Here is a 15,969-nt window from a genome sequence, read left to right as displayed (position 1 = left end):
AAGAATTTCAGTGTAAGAATATGGCAATTTACCAGCAGTTATTTTTCATCAGTGCATCATAATTCATGAGGAAGGTATAAAATGGAACTGTAAACCAATGTTTAATGAAAGTAACAACTTTTTATATATGACATTTTAGAACACACTCTCTTCATCAGATATATATTTGTAATTTGATCAATGTTTTACTTATAATGATGACAGAAATTTTCCAAAAAAAGAGTAAACCTTATACAATGAATCTTAACAATAAAATTTTGACAAGCTATCATTACATTGTTTGAGTATAACAGTAGCACTAACAGTGAAATGAGGAACATATTTTTTTCCAGGTATTATAAATGTCCAAAGTTACCAGTTCAGAAACTTGTTAAACTTTATAAATTCTAAATATGAGGCAATTCAATATCTCTATTTTTATTTACAAAGTTTCTTGACTTTTTATGTTGGGGTAAATTTCTAAGGTGGTAGTTTTCCCACTTATGAAAAAGATAATTGCCTTACTACGAGGAAAGTAAGTACCGAAAGGGTGTAAAAAATAAAGTAAAATGGTTTTGTATCTTTTTTTATTTGCATTGCATTCTACGGACCTTAAACTACTTTTCTACGTAGTTTCCACCATTGTTCAAGCATTTGTCGTAGCATGGCACTAGTTTTTGTATCCCATCATCATAGAATATTCCTGCCTGTGACAAAAGTCATCCATGCACTGCTGCTTCGACGTCGTCGTCCTCGTCGAAACGCTGACCAGCAAGTAACATGTTCATCAGATAAAGAAAGAGATGGTAGTCACTTGGTGCCAAGTCAGGGCTGTTGGCGGATGAACAAATTAATTGTTCCCAACCGTATGACGTGATAACATTTTGAGTTTGTTAGGCCGTATGCAGACAAGCATTGTCGTGAAGCAATACAATGCCTTCGCTAAGCATTCCGCATCTTTTGTTTTGAATTGCACGACGCAGCCGGATTAATGTGTCACAGCAGGCATCTTTGTTGGTGGTCTGTCCTCTAGGCAAGAATTCAACTATTCTTGCATTGAGAAAACAAATCACAGACCGGACTTCACAGTCGGCGGGCCAATTGATTTTCTTGAACATTTCAAACCTTCAGAAAAGTACGAAGAAAAAGCATGACCTGCTCCCACGCGTGCCTGTGGCTAACTAACGGATGAAGGATGTCAGCGAGAACTCGCACGGTCGTGACTGCTTCGCTACAGCGGCAATATTTGCAAATGGTACTTACTTTACGAATATGCCTCGTATATTTAGGATTTACAATTAAAAATTAAGAAGATTTTCAAGTGATAACTTAAGAATTTTATAGGAAATAAAAATTATTCCTTGATTCACTGTCAATGCAGATGTTAGGCTCAGACATTATTGATAAGATTCAGTGAATAACTGTCTCTTTTGTTTGTTAAATTGCTGATATTGTTGAAACTGGAAAATTGATCAACTTACAATCTCATGTATGAATAGTGTGTGTGTTCTCATAAAAAAGTTGCAGCAAAAATAGGATTACTTGCCGTAAATAAACAATAAAAAGTGTACAATGCAGGCAATGCACACATACACAAATAGAACTGTAAACAAACATCAAAGTAGTAGCCTATCATAATATTTCAAGTGTTGCAAATGGCATTATAAGAGTTGAAGCATGCTAATCAAATGGATTTTCTATGACTTGAATATTGTTTTGTGTTATTGTAATTTAAACATTTTATGAAATGAAACTTCTCACAAATGACAAAAATGTAGTACGAATACTTACAGTAATACTTAGAAATATATTACAAGATTTGAATATAGTCCCCATAACTTACATTTGTCATCAAAGTTGGACACTGACAGAACACAATGCAAAAAAAAAATGAATGTTAAAATATTTCTATCTCAACATTTAAATTGCAGACATTCATCATGGAAAGTTTCTAGTAGCAGTTGCAAATTACACAGCTACATATTATTGGTACATTACTTTCATTAATGAGACAAATATTTCAAAAGTCATGCACAGAAATAGAATAAATGGTAAATTTCTGGTATCGGACAAACGGTTGAAATTTGCTAGTTGATTTAATTTGAATATTCTTACTTACGTATTCTGCATTAAGAAACATTGCTGAAGGTGGCATTTTGCTTATTTCACGGAAATAAGCTCTATTTGCGACATATGGAGTAAGTTTTCATCGTTTCTTTTTGCCTTCGGTAACACGTAAAATGGCGGTCACAGTTTCACTACCGTACTCCGCATGCAGTGTTTCCACCCCACTGTACTCAAAAATACCTACGTAGCCCCACAAACCATTCACACATAGCCCCAGGAACCATTTCCGGTAAGGTTAGGTTAGGTAGGGTCACGTATAGGTTACAATAGTTAACAATTGGTTTAGAAAAAAATGTGCATAGCCCCACACACCATTCTTGCATAGTCCCACGAACCACTGACACATAGCCCCACAAACCATTGACATATAGCCCCACAAACAATTTGTGGAAATGTACCTTCTTCAGTTACAAAAACACATATTTGGAAATACTGACTAGGCTTATGTCAAGGCTACATCCACTTGGAAGTAAATGGATGCAATAGCTTTCGTGCATCGGTCACCCATTTATATCGAAAAATAGATGATTTAACTACAAAATTCAATGAACGATGCGAGAAAACACTTCCCCGAACTTCCACAAGTATAAAGAAACTGCAGTCGGTAAGTAATTTCTCCTGTAAATTTGAAGAAATCAGTTTGTCCGATACGATAAATTTACCGAATAAATTGCTGAACAGATAATGAAAATAATCACAGTTTACCATAAATGCAACCATGCAAGTAACATTTAACAAATATGTTTAAATAGCTATAAAAAGTACCACTGATATTTTGTGCAAAATTCTATATTTTATTTACATAGTACAAATTCTTTTTACACGATGCATATTTGAACACTAATATATTAACAAAAAAAGTTCAGAATCCTGGGTTCCAGTCTGTTTCTTGTGATACACTATTAACTTTATAGCACACTAAACTATCTCCAGGTTGAAATCTTACTTCAGAACTATCTAACATCACACCACATTCAACATCCTTTTTTATACTGTCAACTTCATTTTTCATATGCCTTAATGACTGTAATTTTCCATCATAAATCGTGTCACTTCTTCTTATCACTCTAATATTTGCAGATTTCTGAAGCATGCCCTTTGTGCATCTACTACCAGCGACTGGAACTTTCTTCTTTCCTTCTGTTATGACGAATTCTTGAAGAACGTTAGCTTCCCCTACTATAACTTCTTCATCCTTCATAGGAAGTCGGCTGCCGATTTCCTTTTTAAGATCATCCACTAAATGGTAAATAACTTTATGAGGGTGAATAGGGACCTTTTTAGTATCTGCCAAAACTTCAATATTTTTGGGGACTTGAACATTGAAAGTATAAACTATCGCATTGAATGCTTCAGCTAATTCCACATCATTTTCACTTACATTACCAACACCATAATGTATAATATCTAATTTACATAAGGAATGAGAATCGTATGTTTCTAGTACATCCAAAATAGCTTCTACAGAACCATCGACATCTCCTTTAACAACAATGTTTAAGCTTGGACCTTCATCACCAACTTTGATTTCTTTTACCCTTGGTCCAGTTGGTTTCATTTTGTACCGTCCCAATTTACGCTTTTCTTCTAATTTTGCCTTGTATACTTTAAGGTGTTCCTCCATTTTGACTTTGGCTGCTTTGTGATGCTCTTCAGCTTTTGAGGCAAATTCCTGTGACTGCCTCCATTTCACAACTTCCCGAGCTTTGCGTTCAGACTCCACTTCAAGAATTTCATCACCAGCTGAAGGTAAATCTTTCCATCCCAAAATTTCAACAGGCGTTGAGGGTGGTGCTTCTTTAATAGTCTTCCCAGAATCACCAAACATTGCCCTCACTTTAGCCCAAGCTGTACCTGCTACAAGAACACACCCATTTCTCAAAGTTCCTCTCTGAACTATTGCCGTTGATAATTTTCCTCGCAGGGAGTCTGTTTTGGATTCAATAACTACGCCTTCCATTAATCCCTTTGGATCACCTTTAAGATTCATGATTTCTGACTGAAGAACAATGGCTTCACTAAGGATGTCCAAGTTTGTTCCTTTAAGTGCAGATACTGGTACTGCTTGCACATCACCTGCAAAATCTTCCAGTTGTATCCCATGCTCCAAAAGCATATTTTTTGTTCTTTCAATGTCTGCTTCTCGTTTGTCAATCTTATTTATAGCCACGAGAATTGGAACACCTGATTGTTTAGCCATCCTAATTGATTCTACAGTCTGCTCCATAACACCATCATCAGCAGCAACTACTAGAACCACCAAATCTGTAACATTTGCACCACGAGCTCGCATTGCGCTGAATGCTGCATGGCCAGGAGTGTCTAAAAAGGTTATACTCTCTCCTGTTTGAAGTTTTACAGAAAATGCCCCTATATGTTGGGTTATTCCACCAAATTCAGTTTCCACAACAGATGTATTTCGAAGTGCATCTAATAAAGTTGTCTTCCCATGATCAACATGTCCCATTACGGTTACAACTGGGGGTCTTTTTACAAGAACAGCAGGATCTGGTGCTGGTCTCCTAACCACATCCTTGTTCTTCTGCACTATTTCTTCTGTACCTGGAGCAGAAACTATCACAAATCTCATGCCACTTCTTTTCACAACGTCTTTTATAACTTGTATCTGATCAATAATGGAATCCTCTGATGTGTAACCTGCAGAGTTATCTACAAACTCCATAGCCTCAAAAACATGATTAACGTCCTTCTCCAAAACGTTCGCTAGTTCTCCCACAGTCATATTTTTCCAGATTTCAATTAATTTACCACTTTTTGGTGTAGTTTTTGGTGTGTATTGGATAATATTTGGTGCCTTACGTTCTTCAGCTGTTTTACGCCGCTTAAATGTAACGCTAGACATGTGGAAATTGATTCTCGTTAGATGATCTACAGACAAGCAGGGACACACAAAGATTTGCGACGACAAAATATCAAAAGTCCGAACTGGCAAACATTTTTTCACATAAACGCTCAATATAAATCGACTCCTTGTAACACCTACACGAAATAAAGAAGCCGTCATATTTAAATTCTAGCTATGCTTAAAGGAAATGTAGAAAATCAGTTTTCAATATTACTGAAAACACGAGATCGGCTACGCGCACCAAACACATCATATGTTTCCTACTTCGCAACTAGATCTTCTTCTGTCACACAGCTTTTGTTCCTGACGTAAACTTGGCACATTCGTACTGTCAAAGACTGAAACAGTATTTCCTAAAGCATTATTGAAAATTATATTAGATTCTTAATTGTGTAAACTGTAACACTGTTATGCACTATAAATAAAAATAAATAAAGGGATGATAGGGCAAATTTATACAATCAATATAGAGCTTTCGATCGATAGGTTTTACATTTACATTTTTGGCATAAAAAGAATTTTAATAAACATAGCTCTCTGTTAAACATTAGTTGCCACACATGCTTCATTATCGCTAATGCCCACCTTAGCAGAGAACGCGAAACAAAATTTCCAAAGAAAGAGATTTCACACAAACAAATGACAAGTCTGTTTCTGTCACGGGTTTTCGTATTTCTTGTTTTCTTTTCCAAAGTGACAAATGAAGAGGAAATTCCACAATACCAGGCAAAATGTAAATAGCACAGTTTTGCTGCCGCATCAGTTGAGCCAGCGGACGAGGATTTCTATTCTGTGGGGCGAGGTTCGTAAGAATTTTATCAAACTTTGATGAGATGAGAATACATCAAAATCGTATTGTTTGAAAACCTCGGTGCGATAACTATATCCTATAATATTTTTATTATTTGTCCGTATTTTTAGGTATCCCGAACAGTTGGAAAATTTTTATTTTGCGTAGTGTTAGAAAGTTCAGACATTTCTTGAAATTAGCAAAATTACTTGATGGGGCGGGGGTGTAGAATTTGAGATTCTTCACAGTTTCGGGTAATTTCGAACATTTGCCGTTCCGAGAATTTCATGATGATAGTATGCACAAAAATGAATTTTAAGCAGCAGTTTACTGTAGAAGTTCGGTACCGGATCCAATCATTCCAGTCACCATACCCTAGCACTTTCACCTTTAGTGATTATTTTTGCATTAAAAACTAACAATTGTTTGAATTATCGACTTTCTAAATGACCATTCGGTATTTCCCGACTGCTCGGGAAGTTATTTTTCGAAATAGGGACGGGACTTTTTTTCCCGCTCGTCCCGACTATTAGGGATACCATGTACACCTAGTTGCAGCACACGCTCGCACCGCCCCTTTAACAGGTAGCAAATGAATCCAGTGAACTTACTGTGCTACATCGTTTTTCTGCAACGTTGAGTCATATACTCTTTGGTTGAACTGAACGTTCATGGAGCCCCCAATTTTTGCTGCATCTTTTTTACATAAAGAATAAAATAAAGCTAAACTGTTATGTAGTATAATTAAATTTGAGATACAATAAGTTGATAATTTACCCGAGTTACTTAAAACCATGTTAATTGTGAAGTGAACGAATCCTTGGCTGTGGTTTGGAAGAGCAAACACCAAAGCCGATAATGTTCTTCGTTTAACTCCTTCTGGAAAGAAGTATACAAGCAAAGTATACAAGTGAAGAAAATAGAACGCGTGTTGTGCGATTTTAGTAAATAATGCGTGTATATTTTGGAAAAATAGTTGATAATTGAATGCAACAAGGTTTCTTGGAAATTTGATCTTTATTAAAGTTTTTACGTATATGTAGTTGAAGCCTTTCTATCTGAAGTGTTATAACTACGTAGAACCGTAGGATTTACTTTACGCTCCAACTCCACTCCATTATGGAAACCAAGAAAATGGCGGATGGCGTGGACATAGATTTGTATGCCGACGATATAGAACAGGATTTTGCACAGGTAAGTACGTTACAGTTGATTTAGTTGTAATGTAATAATATATCTTGGAACACATTAAGGAGAGACAGAATATTTTTTTGGAGATTGTAGAAGTTAGAACAGTAAATTTAAATTTGTTAACCGGTGTCAAAATGCCGCATGAGAATAGAGAATATTTCTCCCGGGAATGCACTTGGCAGTTCTTCACGTATATAGCATACACACACACACACACACACACACTGCAGTTGTTCACTTATTTCCATATACCGATTTTTTTTTTTACTTTGTATTTGTTGTATCTCCGTTAGTTTTATCTCGAGTTGTAATTGTGAAATGTAACATCGTAATTTCTCTATGATTATTACACGGATTTACGATTTCCTCCACTGACGTTGGTAACAGTAGTATAAGCCGGAGACACATTAAACTCGTTTATTTTCAAATAAAAATCATTGCTACTTACCTCATATGCATACCGGAACATTTTTCAAGCTGGGGATCACTTTTTTTCCATGAAAAAAGCGTTATTTTTAACATTATAATCATTTATTGGTCGTTGCTAATTCGGCGGCCAAATCTTGACTCTCGTCTGTCGTCAGCTGATGTGCAGTGGTTCCAAATTTATGAACCGATAAATGCCGCACAAACTATTCACAAAAGGTTTTTAAGCGAAAATTGAGGCTAGACTCTACTTTACGTCCTTATCTGCATGGTGATTGCTTCTTTGCGTTCGCGGTGTGCGATCGTGGTGCAGCACCCGGCATCTCTTCGGGTAAGTACCTTTTTCTTTTTACACTTTCTGTTCACGATAGCCCCACTATCCATTCACGGGGTCGAGGTATGCCTACGAGGTTACGTTCAATTACGCATATCCGGACAACATCGGTTTTTCTCGATTCACTCCTTCAGGAAATTTTTCCTCGCTTTGGGATTTACGTTGTTGAATTCCTTATAACATAAGCCTTTCAACGATATATGACACATATTCCTTAGGAAAAGGACGTAAACTAGAGTCTTACCTTAAATTGGAAAAAAAAACCGCTCACACGTCATCTTGTAAAACTACTGCGTGGAAATTTTTCCTCGCTTTGGGATTTACGTTGTTGAATTCCTTATAAGCTTTCCAATGATATATGACACGTATTCCTTAGGAAAAAGGACGTATACTAGAGTCTTACCTTAAATGGAAAAGGAAAACCGCTCACACGTCATCTTGTAAAACTACCGCGTGGTTGCTACACTGACAGGGGGTTACATGATCGAACACACGGAACATTTGATTCACGTAGTCGACGCTAATGGCGGCACGAGCTATCGTACAATGGAGATGCATGAATGACGAAAAATACCTTACTTACAAGCCAAATAAGTTGCACGATTCGAAAAAACAATTTCCCCGGCTTCAGAAAGTCCTCAAGAACGCAATTCTGTAAGTACTTTCTCGTCTTTTCTCCTGTAAATTTAAAAAATCTGTCTCCAGCTTATACTATCGTTACCGTCAAATCTTCCCAGGTTCTATTCTGGTTGATTTGCATTTCAGTGGTTTACACTTCAAACTGTATATCTAAATGTGATTAAACTATCCAAGGAAAGTAGAGTTCAATAATCATTCCAAAGTAACTTTTTCTATTTTAGACCCAGTTGCGAATTAGCTAAACCCTTGTACTTTTTCTTTTCATTGTATGTGAAAGAGCTAAATTTTAAAAAAATGCTACAGGTTGTTTCACCAGGTGGTCGGAATGGCATATGGGGCTGTAAGAATAACAAGGGGCCCAAGTTCCTTTTGTTTTATTGCGATTTCATCATGCTACGAATGCAATTTTTACATGGTTCGATTTCGATGTACGTCTGTTAACACATACTGCGGAGTTTTAGCGATTATTTAAGGTTTTGTTCAATATATGCTTTTGTGGTTAGGTTCCCTTATCATTAAAATAAAGTCCCTAAATGCATTCTACAAAGGTTCCGATTTACTTCTACATTCTTCCCACACTTCTACGATATTTACTGTCGCTTGTCGACTGAGAATATCTTGGGTAAATGTCTGTTATATCGGAGACACATTTCTTCATTTTTACAGAACAAACTACTTACGGAAATGATTTTCTGTATTATTTTGAAAGTTTGTGGAGGTATTTTCTCACCGTAGAATGCTGCACAAGAAGAAATAAGCACGTTTGATATAATAAACTCGCATTTTGTGCAAAGCGACAACATTATGCCGTTGTTTCCATTATGTACCTGCAGATGGCGCGAGCGTCGTAAGTCACGCGGTCTCGCCAGTGTTTCCAAACATGTATTTTTTTATTTTTTTAACTATGCTTACCTAACCTAACCTAACCTTGCCAGAAATGATTCGTGGGGCTAACGTCAATGGTTTTTGGGGCTATCCGTCAATAGTTTGTGATGACATAATGAACACGAAAGTAGGCATTTTTCGATTAAGAATGTTGAAACACTTCATACCCACTCGAAATTGACAAAACACAAGCACGACGCCCGATTAACCACAGCTGTGCGTGCCATATTGTATGTTCCGCAACGGAATGGAGGACCCAAAAGAATTACTCGTTATGTGAAAAATGGAAGTTATTTTCGAGTAGAAAGCATAATGGCATCTTCAACTATGTTCCGCAATACACAATTGGTAAGTACGAACCATTTAAAACTGAAAATCTCTGATAGAAATGTGTCTCCGATATAACAGACATTTACCATATCTTGTCCATGAGAAGTGCGTAAGGTAATTTTCAAGTTGTTTTTTTCAACATAAAACAGTGCTCATACTTTAAGGAAGGTTCAAATTTTGTGTGACAATGATTTCCAAAATTCTACAATAATTAGTCTTTGTGCTGGAGAAATCATAAAACAATCGGAACTGTTACCCTTACTGAAATCAGTTTCTATAGCATTGTCGAAGTTCTTCGAGGTATTTTCTTTCGCGGAAACTGAAAACTTCACCATATAATGCTGCAGAACAACAAATAATAACTTTTATGCAAGGAACTTGCATTTTCTGACAACAATGGATGAATGTTTCCATTATGTACCTGCGCAAGCGTCGTAAGTAACGTGGTCTCGCCAGTGTTTCCAAACTTGCCTTTTTCTTACGAGAATTATTTTATTTTTTTTCACTATGCTTACCGAACCCAACCAAACCTTGCCGGAAATGGTCCGTGGGGCTATCCGGCAATGGTTCGTGAGGCTATCGTGAATAATTTTTGGGGCTATCCGTCAATGGTTTGTGATGACATAATGAACATGAAAGTTGGTATTTTTCGGTTAAGAAGGTTGAAACACTGCATACCCACTCCAAATCGACAAAACACAAGCAGGACGCGCAACAATCCATGACGAGTGCACGCCATATTGTCTGTAACCCAAGCGGAACAAGGAAGACAAATAATATGAAAAGTTGAGACTATTTTATGGAAAAGGGCATAACTTCACCTTAAAGAATCTTCCGCAATGCAGAATATGTAAGCATCAATGCTAAAATTAACGAAATAAACGAGTGAGAGGTTTTCGGACGATATCGCATAATTACCGACTACATAATCGCACGTCGTGCTTGTGTTTTGTCGATTTTCATTCGTTATGCATTGTTTCAACCTTCAGAACTCAAGAAATACCCGTGAACAACACTCATCTGATCCAATTTTTTTAAAAACTTTTTTTGCATTGTTTTACGAAGAAAATTGAAATGTTTCGTGCCGCTATCCGTGAATGGTTTTTGAGGCTATCCGTCCCGGAATCAGTGGGAAATTTAAACAAAAAAAATATTTTGCTTTGAAATTTTTGAGCCCAAATTTCTCACCGATTCTGGGCTCCGCCCTGGGGTAATTGACGTACTGCGGTCCCGCTCCGGCTACCCGGCTTTCTCTATAGAATCCCTTTCAAAGGCATGTTAGAAATTGGCCAGAGTTACCTGCCCCCAAATGAGCCCCAAACTTTTAAATTTGAAGAAATCCATTTCCAGGATACGGAAAACTTACCTGAATTTCACCACCTTCTAACTAGTACTTTACTTTCACTGCCACATTTTCGACATTCCTTTCATTTCTTCACGATCCCGTGTTCAATTAAATTAAAAATCCACTCGATGTTCCACATTCGGTACGAATTTCACCATGCATCCACGACACGTCATGTTTCTAACTTTCGTTGCAAACACAGACAGTTCGAAACACTGGATACCCAATGAACATGAACAAAACACAATCACGACACGTGATGATGTTCGAAGGAGTATGCGCCAAAGGCTATTGTGCTTCGGAGAATTAATTTTCAACGAAGAACATGAATTTCCGCTATGAAACATTCCCACATCACACAAAACACCTTCCCGATGTTAGACAATGCTACAGGAACTTATTATGGTAAGTAGTTTATTCTGTAAAAATGAAGAAATTTGTCGGAAGCATAGTAAATTAGTACCCCAACATAAGTTTGATACACACAAACAACTAAAGAATCCATGTAACAGGCCATGCAGGGTCGTTGTCCATGCACATGCTCAATTTAAAAAAGTGATGATAGCTCAAAAGCTAGTTTCACCACCTGGTGAAGATAGTCCCTCTGATTAAAAAATCAGAAACTATGTAGAATATTTGGGTTAAGTAATGTATGGTCATTCCACATGAAATCACCCAATTGAAAGTAAATAAGTGGGGCTACCTGTGCATGGTTCGTGGCAACATATATATACAAAGTGGGGCTACCTGTGCATGGTTCGTGGCAACATATATATACAAAGTGGGGCTACCTGTGTATGGTTCGTGGCAACATATATATACAAAGTGGGGCTACCTGTGCATGGTTCGTGGCAACATATATATACATAAGTGTACAATTTTTTCACGTGACCCCTGCATTTTAACAACAAGTTCCTTTCGTTTTATTACGATTTCATCATGCTATGAATGCAATTTTTACATGGTTCGATTTCAATTTACTTCTGTTAACACATACTGCGGTGTTTTAGCGATAACTTACTGGGTGTTTTGTTGACACACATTTTCCATGTCTATATACTCCTATGTTATCCTACCGTTGACAATAGCCATTTGTTTACTGTCGTCTTTTGGACGAACTTCCGCTTCTCTGTGGGTCACATCCGTGAGGTACGAAGGGGTTTTCGGCATTGGTTCACTGATTCTAGTCGTTTACATGCAGTGTTTGAATGTGTACTTTACTGACAGGGAAAATGTTCGGAGATACATGGAACCGCTATAGGCTTCAGAAAAGTTTTTCAAACAACTCTACAGCTTTTCAGTGGTGTGTCGAAAATGGTTTCCTGTACAAATGTCGTTCTTGTCCACACCACAAAGCACCGATGTAGTTATACAGTCCCATATAGAATCGAGGATTCAGAAAATTTGTATGCCAAGGGAAACATCCAGGTGGGGGATACAGATATTTTTCCAGGGCCAAGGGAACATGTCTCAAAAATGTGATTTAAGAATTGTGTTTAGTCTGATGTATAGTTTTGCGAACGATGAGTGCTACGAAACTGCTATTCAGAAAGCCCGAACAGGGAATCTATGGAAAAAGACAGGTAGCCCCAGGGGCAGAGCCCGGAATCGCTGGGCAATTTGGGTCAATTTTGATGAGTTTTTTTGTTTAGCCCTGAAAAAAACGACTGTTATTTATCCATCGGTATGGGTGGGGGTGGCTGCTGGGAATGTTTAAAGTTTCCCGTCTCGAAAATTTCCTGGCTCTGTCGGGAAATTGCAAATTTTTCCTGTTCCGAATGTCGGGATGTTAAAAATTTCCCCTCCCACACACCCCTAATTACTACTAGATGTCGCTACTGCTTCTCTCAAACACGAAACCCCTTTGGACCTCCTGCAAACATCTGGGGAGAGAAGAACAGCTAGCAGTTGTAGTCTGTGACATGCATGAAGTTTACGAAATGGTGAGTTTTTGGCAAGGTACTTTTAACATCTTATTTTTCACATAATTTGTGCTTCCTTCAGGAGATAACTGTGCTAATTAGCTTCCGTAACATTTTAAATTACCTCAGCAGTACTTCACGATGCTTTCTTTCGCTTCCATGAACGGAGAATGCCTTGCATATCGGGAGTAAACATTGTTGTGTTAGGTATTTTTAAAGTTGTATTTTCAACACTAACAAATACTTTTTCCAGAATCAAAACACTGCTAAATACTTTAAGAGAGTTTCAAATTTCATGTGACAATGATTGCCAAAGTCCTACGATAGTGTTTCTGCTACGATATTTTGAAAAAGAGCATAACACAATCGGAACCGTTACCGTTGCTTCAGTGTCATGGATTTGGTTTTGTGTGTGGATACACAGATACTTGGTCCAATATAACAAATATCTAATATTAGACTTGTCCAAGGTAACGGTGCGATCCATCCATAGCTCTCATCCTCAGGATCAACAACCACCAGTCATCCATAAAAAAGGTGGGTTTCACTGTCACTATCTGTACCAATGGCCACAATACACCTTTTAGTGACTGCTTTTGGTTAGCTATCAACCAGCTCTTACTCACCCACACTTCCGTATGATAGAAATGTGAGAAGGTCTACATATCATACAGATCAGCCATCCATTATTCCTATTCCCCCTTTCCACACACACACACACACCACACCCTTTCACACACAATTTTCAAGGAGACTGATAAGAAAATCATGTTCTTACAAACCAGCTGTCTTAGTTCTGGACCTGGCAAGTTTGCAGTTGAAACACTTACTTTTATTTCCTATATCTTTTTTTATCTACAGGGTGTCCGAAAAGTCATGCAACCAAGATTTAAAATTACGTAACTTTTATACAAAAAGCCATAGAGACATGAAACTTGCATTGAGTATTAACGTTGTGTATGTGGATATTTTTTAAATGTTAAACAATAAAATAAATCTCTACATGAATGTTCTGTATGAGAGAAAAGTTACTAAGGTGTAAAAAAAAGTTTTTGTTCGAAGTAAAAAGATACATGGGCAAAAGAAAGTTATGGAGCTGCCTGCAATAATTTTCGATGTGTATCGATGGTTCTCTGTGGATATTTATTGAATTGAAATGAAAAGAATGAGTGAGACGAGACTGCCAAAGCAGATATGGGAAGCACGTCCACAAGGAACAAGACCAAAAGGAAGACCAAGAAAGACATGGAATATGAGTGTCAAAGAGATTTTGGAGAAACGAAGCATAAGATGGAAAGAGGCACAGGGAAAGGCGATGGACAGAAACGTCTGGAGAACTCTCTGTAACCCCTCGACACCGGCAGGTAGAAGAGGACGCGACTAAGTAAGTAAGTAAGAAATGAAAAGAACCAGATTCAATTCAATAAATACCCACAGAGACCATCGATAAATATTGAAAATGTTTGCAAGCGACTCCACTCTCTTTGACTCCACTCTCTTTATCCATGTTTGTTTTTACTCCATGCAAAACTTTTCGTTACACCTTAGTAACATTTTCCCCATACAGAAATTTCATGTAGAGAATTGTTTTCTTGTTCATGTTTAAAAAATGTCCATGTAGACAAAGTTAATACCCAGTGTAAGTTTCATGTCTACATAACTTCTGTGACTGCAAATATATGGTTTCCGTAGATTGTGGCAATAATACCTACTTACAGTCCCTTATATTTTCTTCCCAGTTATTGCCAATGGGATGATGAAATGCTAGAGACTGTTTAGTGTACAGAGTGTGATTTTGCATGCTCTCTTTGCAGGCTGGAAAACTTAACAGTTTCTCTCAAGGTAAAGAAATGAATATTTCAATATACAGTGAATACCACATGTTAACATGCTCTCATTGATATGTATTGCTCATTAAATAATTGTTCATTTAATTCCATCCAGGATGACTTCGCAGGAGATGGGGTGGATTTGTATGATGATGTCATCGCTGCTCCATCAGGTGGTGGCAGTGGAGAGGAAAATTCCCAAGCACCTCACCCACCACAGAACCAAAATTCTGGTCGTATATCTCCCAGTACCCCAAACCCACCATACAAGCAGTTAGGAAATAATATTCAGCCAAATCAGATTGGAAGAAGACATCAGTTATACGTAGGAAATCTTACTTGGGTAAGTTTGCCTTATTGAATAATGAACTCATATTCCAGTACAGCATGAGAAATGGGACGATATACAACTCAGTTGTTGCTAATGAATGCATTAACCTTTTGGAGCCCAAGGCCATTTTTCACATGTAACCCCCTTGATGCCCGAGCCGATTTTGAGCAAAATGCAGTTTCAATTAAATGAGTGTAGATCAGAGGCTAATTGCCCTAGAGAGATGAGTGATATACCGTTGTACGCAGAATGAACCAGAGATTCAGACTATATAAAAGTTATGTAAATTTGGCATAAAGGGGGGGGGAGAGAACACTCAAAATTCCAAAATTTCGGGGGGAAATGGGGATTTCCCCCCCTCCCCTAAGGAAAAAGTACATGACAGTGTTGACATGCACATGGAAATTATCGCTGACATGTAAGGAACACAAAAAATATTTGCATTATTATCGTATGACCAATGTAACGCGAGTTGTACCCCCAAAAGGAATGGTCAGCATGCCACTGATTCAACCTTCAAAATGCAGCGGTACCTTGAAATGACTAGCTGAGAGGCTAATTGCCCTAGAGAGATGAATGGTATACCTTTCTACGCAGAATGAATCACAGATTCAGACAATATAAAATTTATGCACATTCGGCGTATATATGGTGGGGGGAATCCCCCCAAAAATCATATTTTTTTTAAAAAAATGGGGTTTTCCCCCCTGCCCCCCGAAAAAAGAACATGACAGTGTCGACATGCACATGGAAATTATCGCTGACATGTAAGGAACACAAAAATATTGCCATTATTATCGTATGACCAATGTAATGCGTGTTGTACCTCCAAAAGGAATGGTCAACACGCCACTGATTCAAGCTTCAAAATGCAGTTGTATCTTGAAATGACTGTAGCTCTGAGGCTAATTGCCCTAGTGAGATGAATGATATACCGTTGTACGCGGAATGAATCACAGATTCAGGCCCCCCAAA

At 37.6% G+C, this 15,969-nt stretch overlaps 3 protein-coding genes across 9 annotated transcripts in view; 1 reads left to right on the top strand and 2 right to left on the bottom strand.

The window, feature by feature from the left end:
- Positions 1 to 5,532, bottom strand: mIF2 (mitochondrial translation initiation factor 2). Its single transcript, XM_083144690.1, has one exon. It carries the CDS (start codon positions 5,129 to 5,131, stop codon positions 2,969 to 2,971), a length of 2,163 nt encoding a protein of 720 aa, XP_083000816.1. The 5' UTR covers positions 5,132 to 5,532; the 3' UTR covers positions 1 to 2,968.
- LOC146005486 (methylcrotonoyl-CoA carboxylase beta chain, mitochondrial-like) overlaps positions 1 to 6,634 on the bottom strand; it is a 38,707-nt gene extending 32,073 nt beyond the window's left edge. The window contains exon 1 of the mRNA XM_083144733.1: positions 6,540 to 6,634. Within this exon, the coding sequence (XP_083000859.1) occupies positions 6,540 to 6,558 (19 nt within the window). The 5' untranslated portion in view covers positions 6,559 to 6,634. The remainder of the gene's footprint in view (positions 1 to 6,539) is intronic.
- The window catches only part of LOC146005452 (cleavage and polyadenylation specificity factor subunit 6-like), a 145,632-nt gene continuing 136,116 nt past the window's right edge, over positions 6,454 to 15,969 (top strand). For 2 of the 7 annotated variants that reach the window (XM_083144711.1, XM_083144707.1), the window contains exons 1-2: positions 6,454 to 6,956; positions 14,779 to 15,006. In XM_083144711.1, coding sequence (XP_083000837.1) covers positions 6,882 to 6,956; positions 14,779 to 15,006 — 303 coding nt within the window. In that variant the 5' untranslated portion in view covers positions 6,454 to 6,881. The remainder of the gene's footprint in view (positions 6,957 to 14,778; positions 15,007 to 15,969) is intronic. The other 5 variants (XM_083144697.1, XM_083144727.1, XM_083144702.1 and 2 more) reach the window with 4 other exon arrangements.

Source organism: Lepisma saccharinum, chromosome 1 (assembly GCF_977018435.1).
Source record: "Lepisma saccharinum chromosome 1, izLepSacc3.1, whole genome shotgun sequence".
NCBI classification, from domain to species: domain Eukaryota; kingdom Metazoa; phylum Arthropoda; class Insecta; order Zygentoma; family Lepismatidae; genus Lepisma; species Lepisma saccharinum.
The sequence above is the reverse complement of the archived record's forward strand: the minus strand, read 5'-3'. Positions and strand labels throughout refer to the sequence as shown.

Bases quoted from the DNA above. Each gene is read 5' to 3' on its own strand.
- mIF2 (XM_083144690.1), bottom strand. From the start codon at position 5,131: ATGACGGCTTCTTTATTTCGTGTAGGTGTTACAAGGAGTCGATTTATA.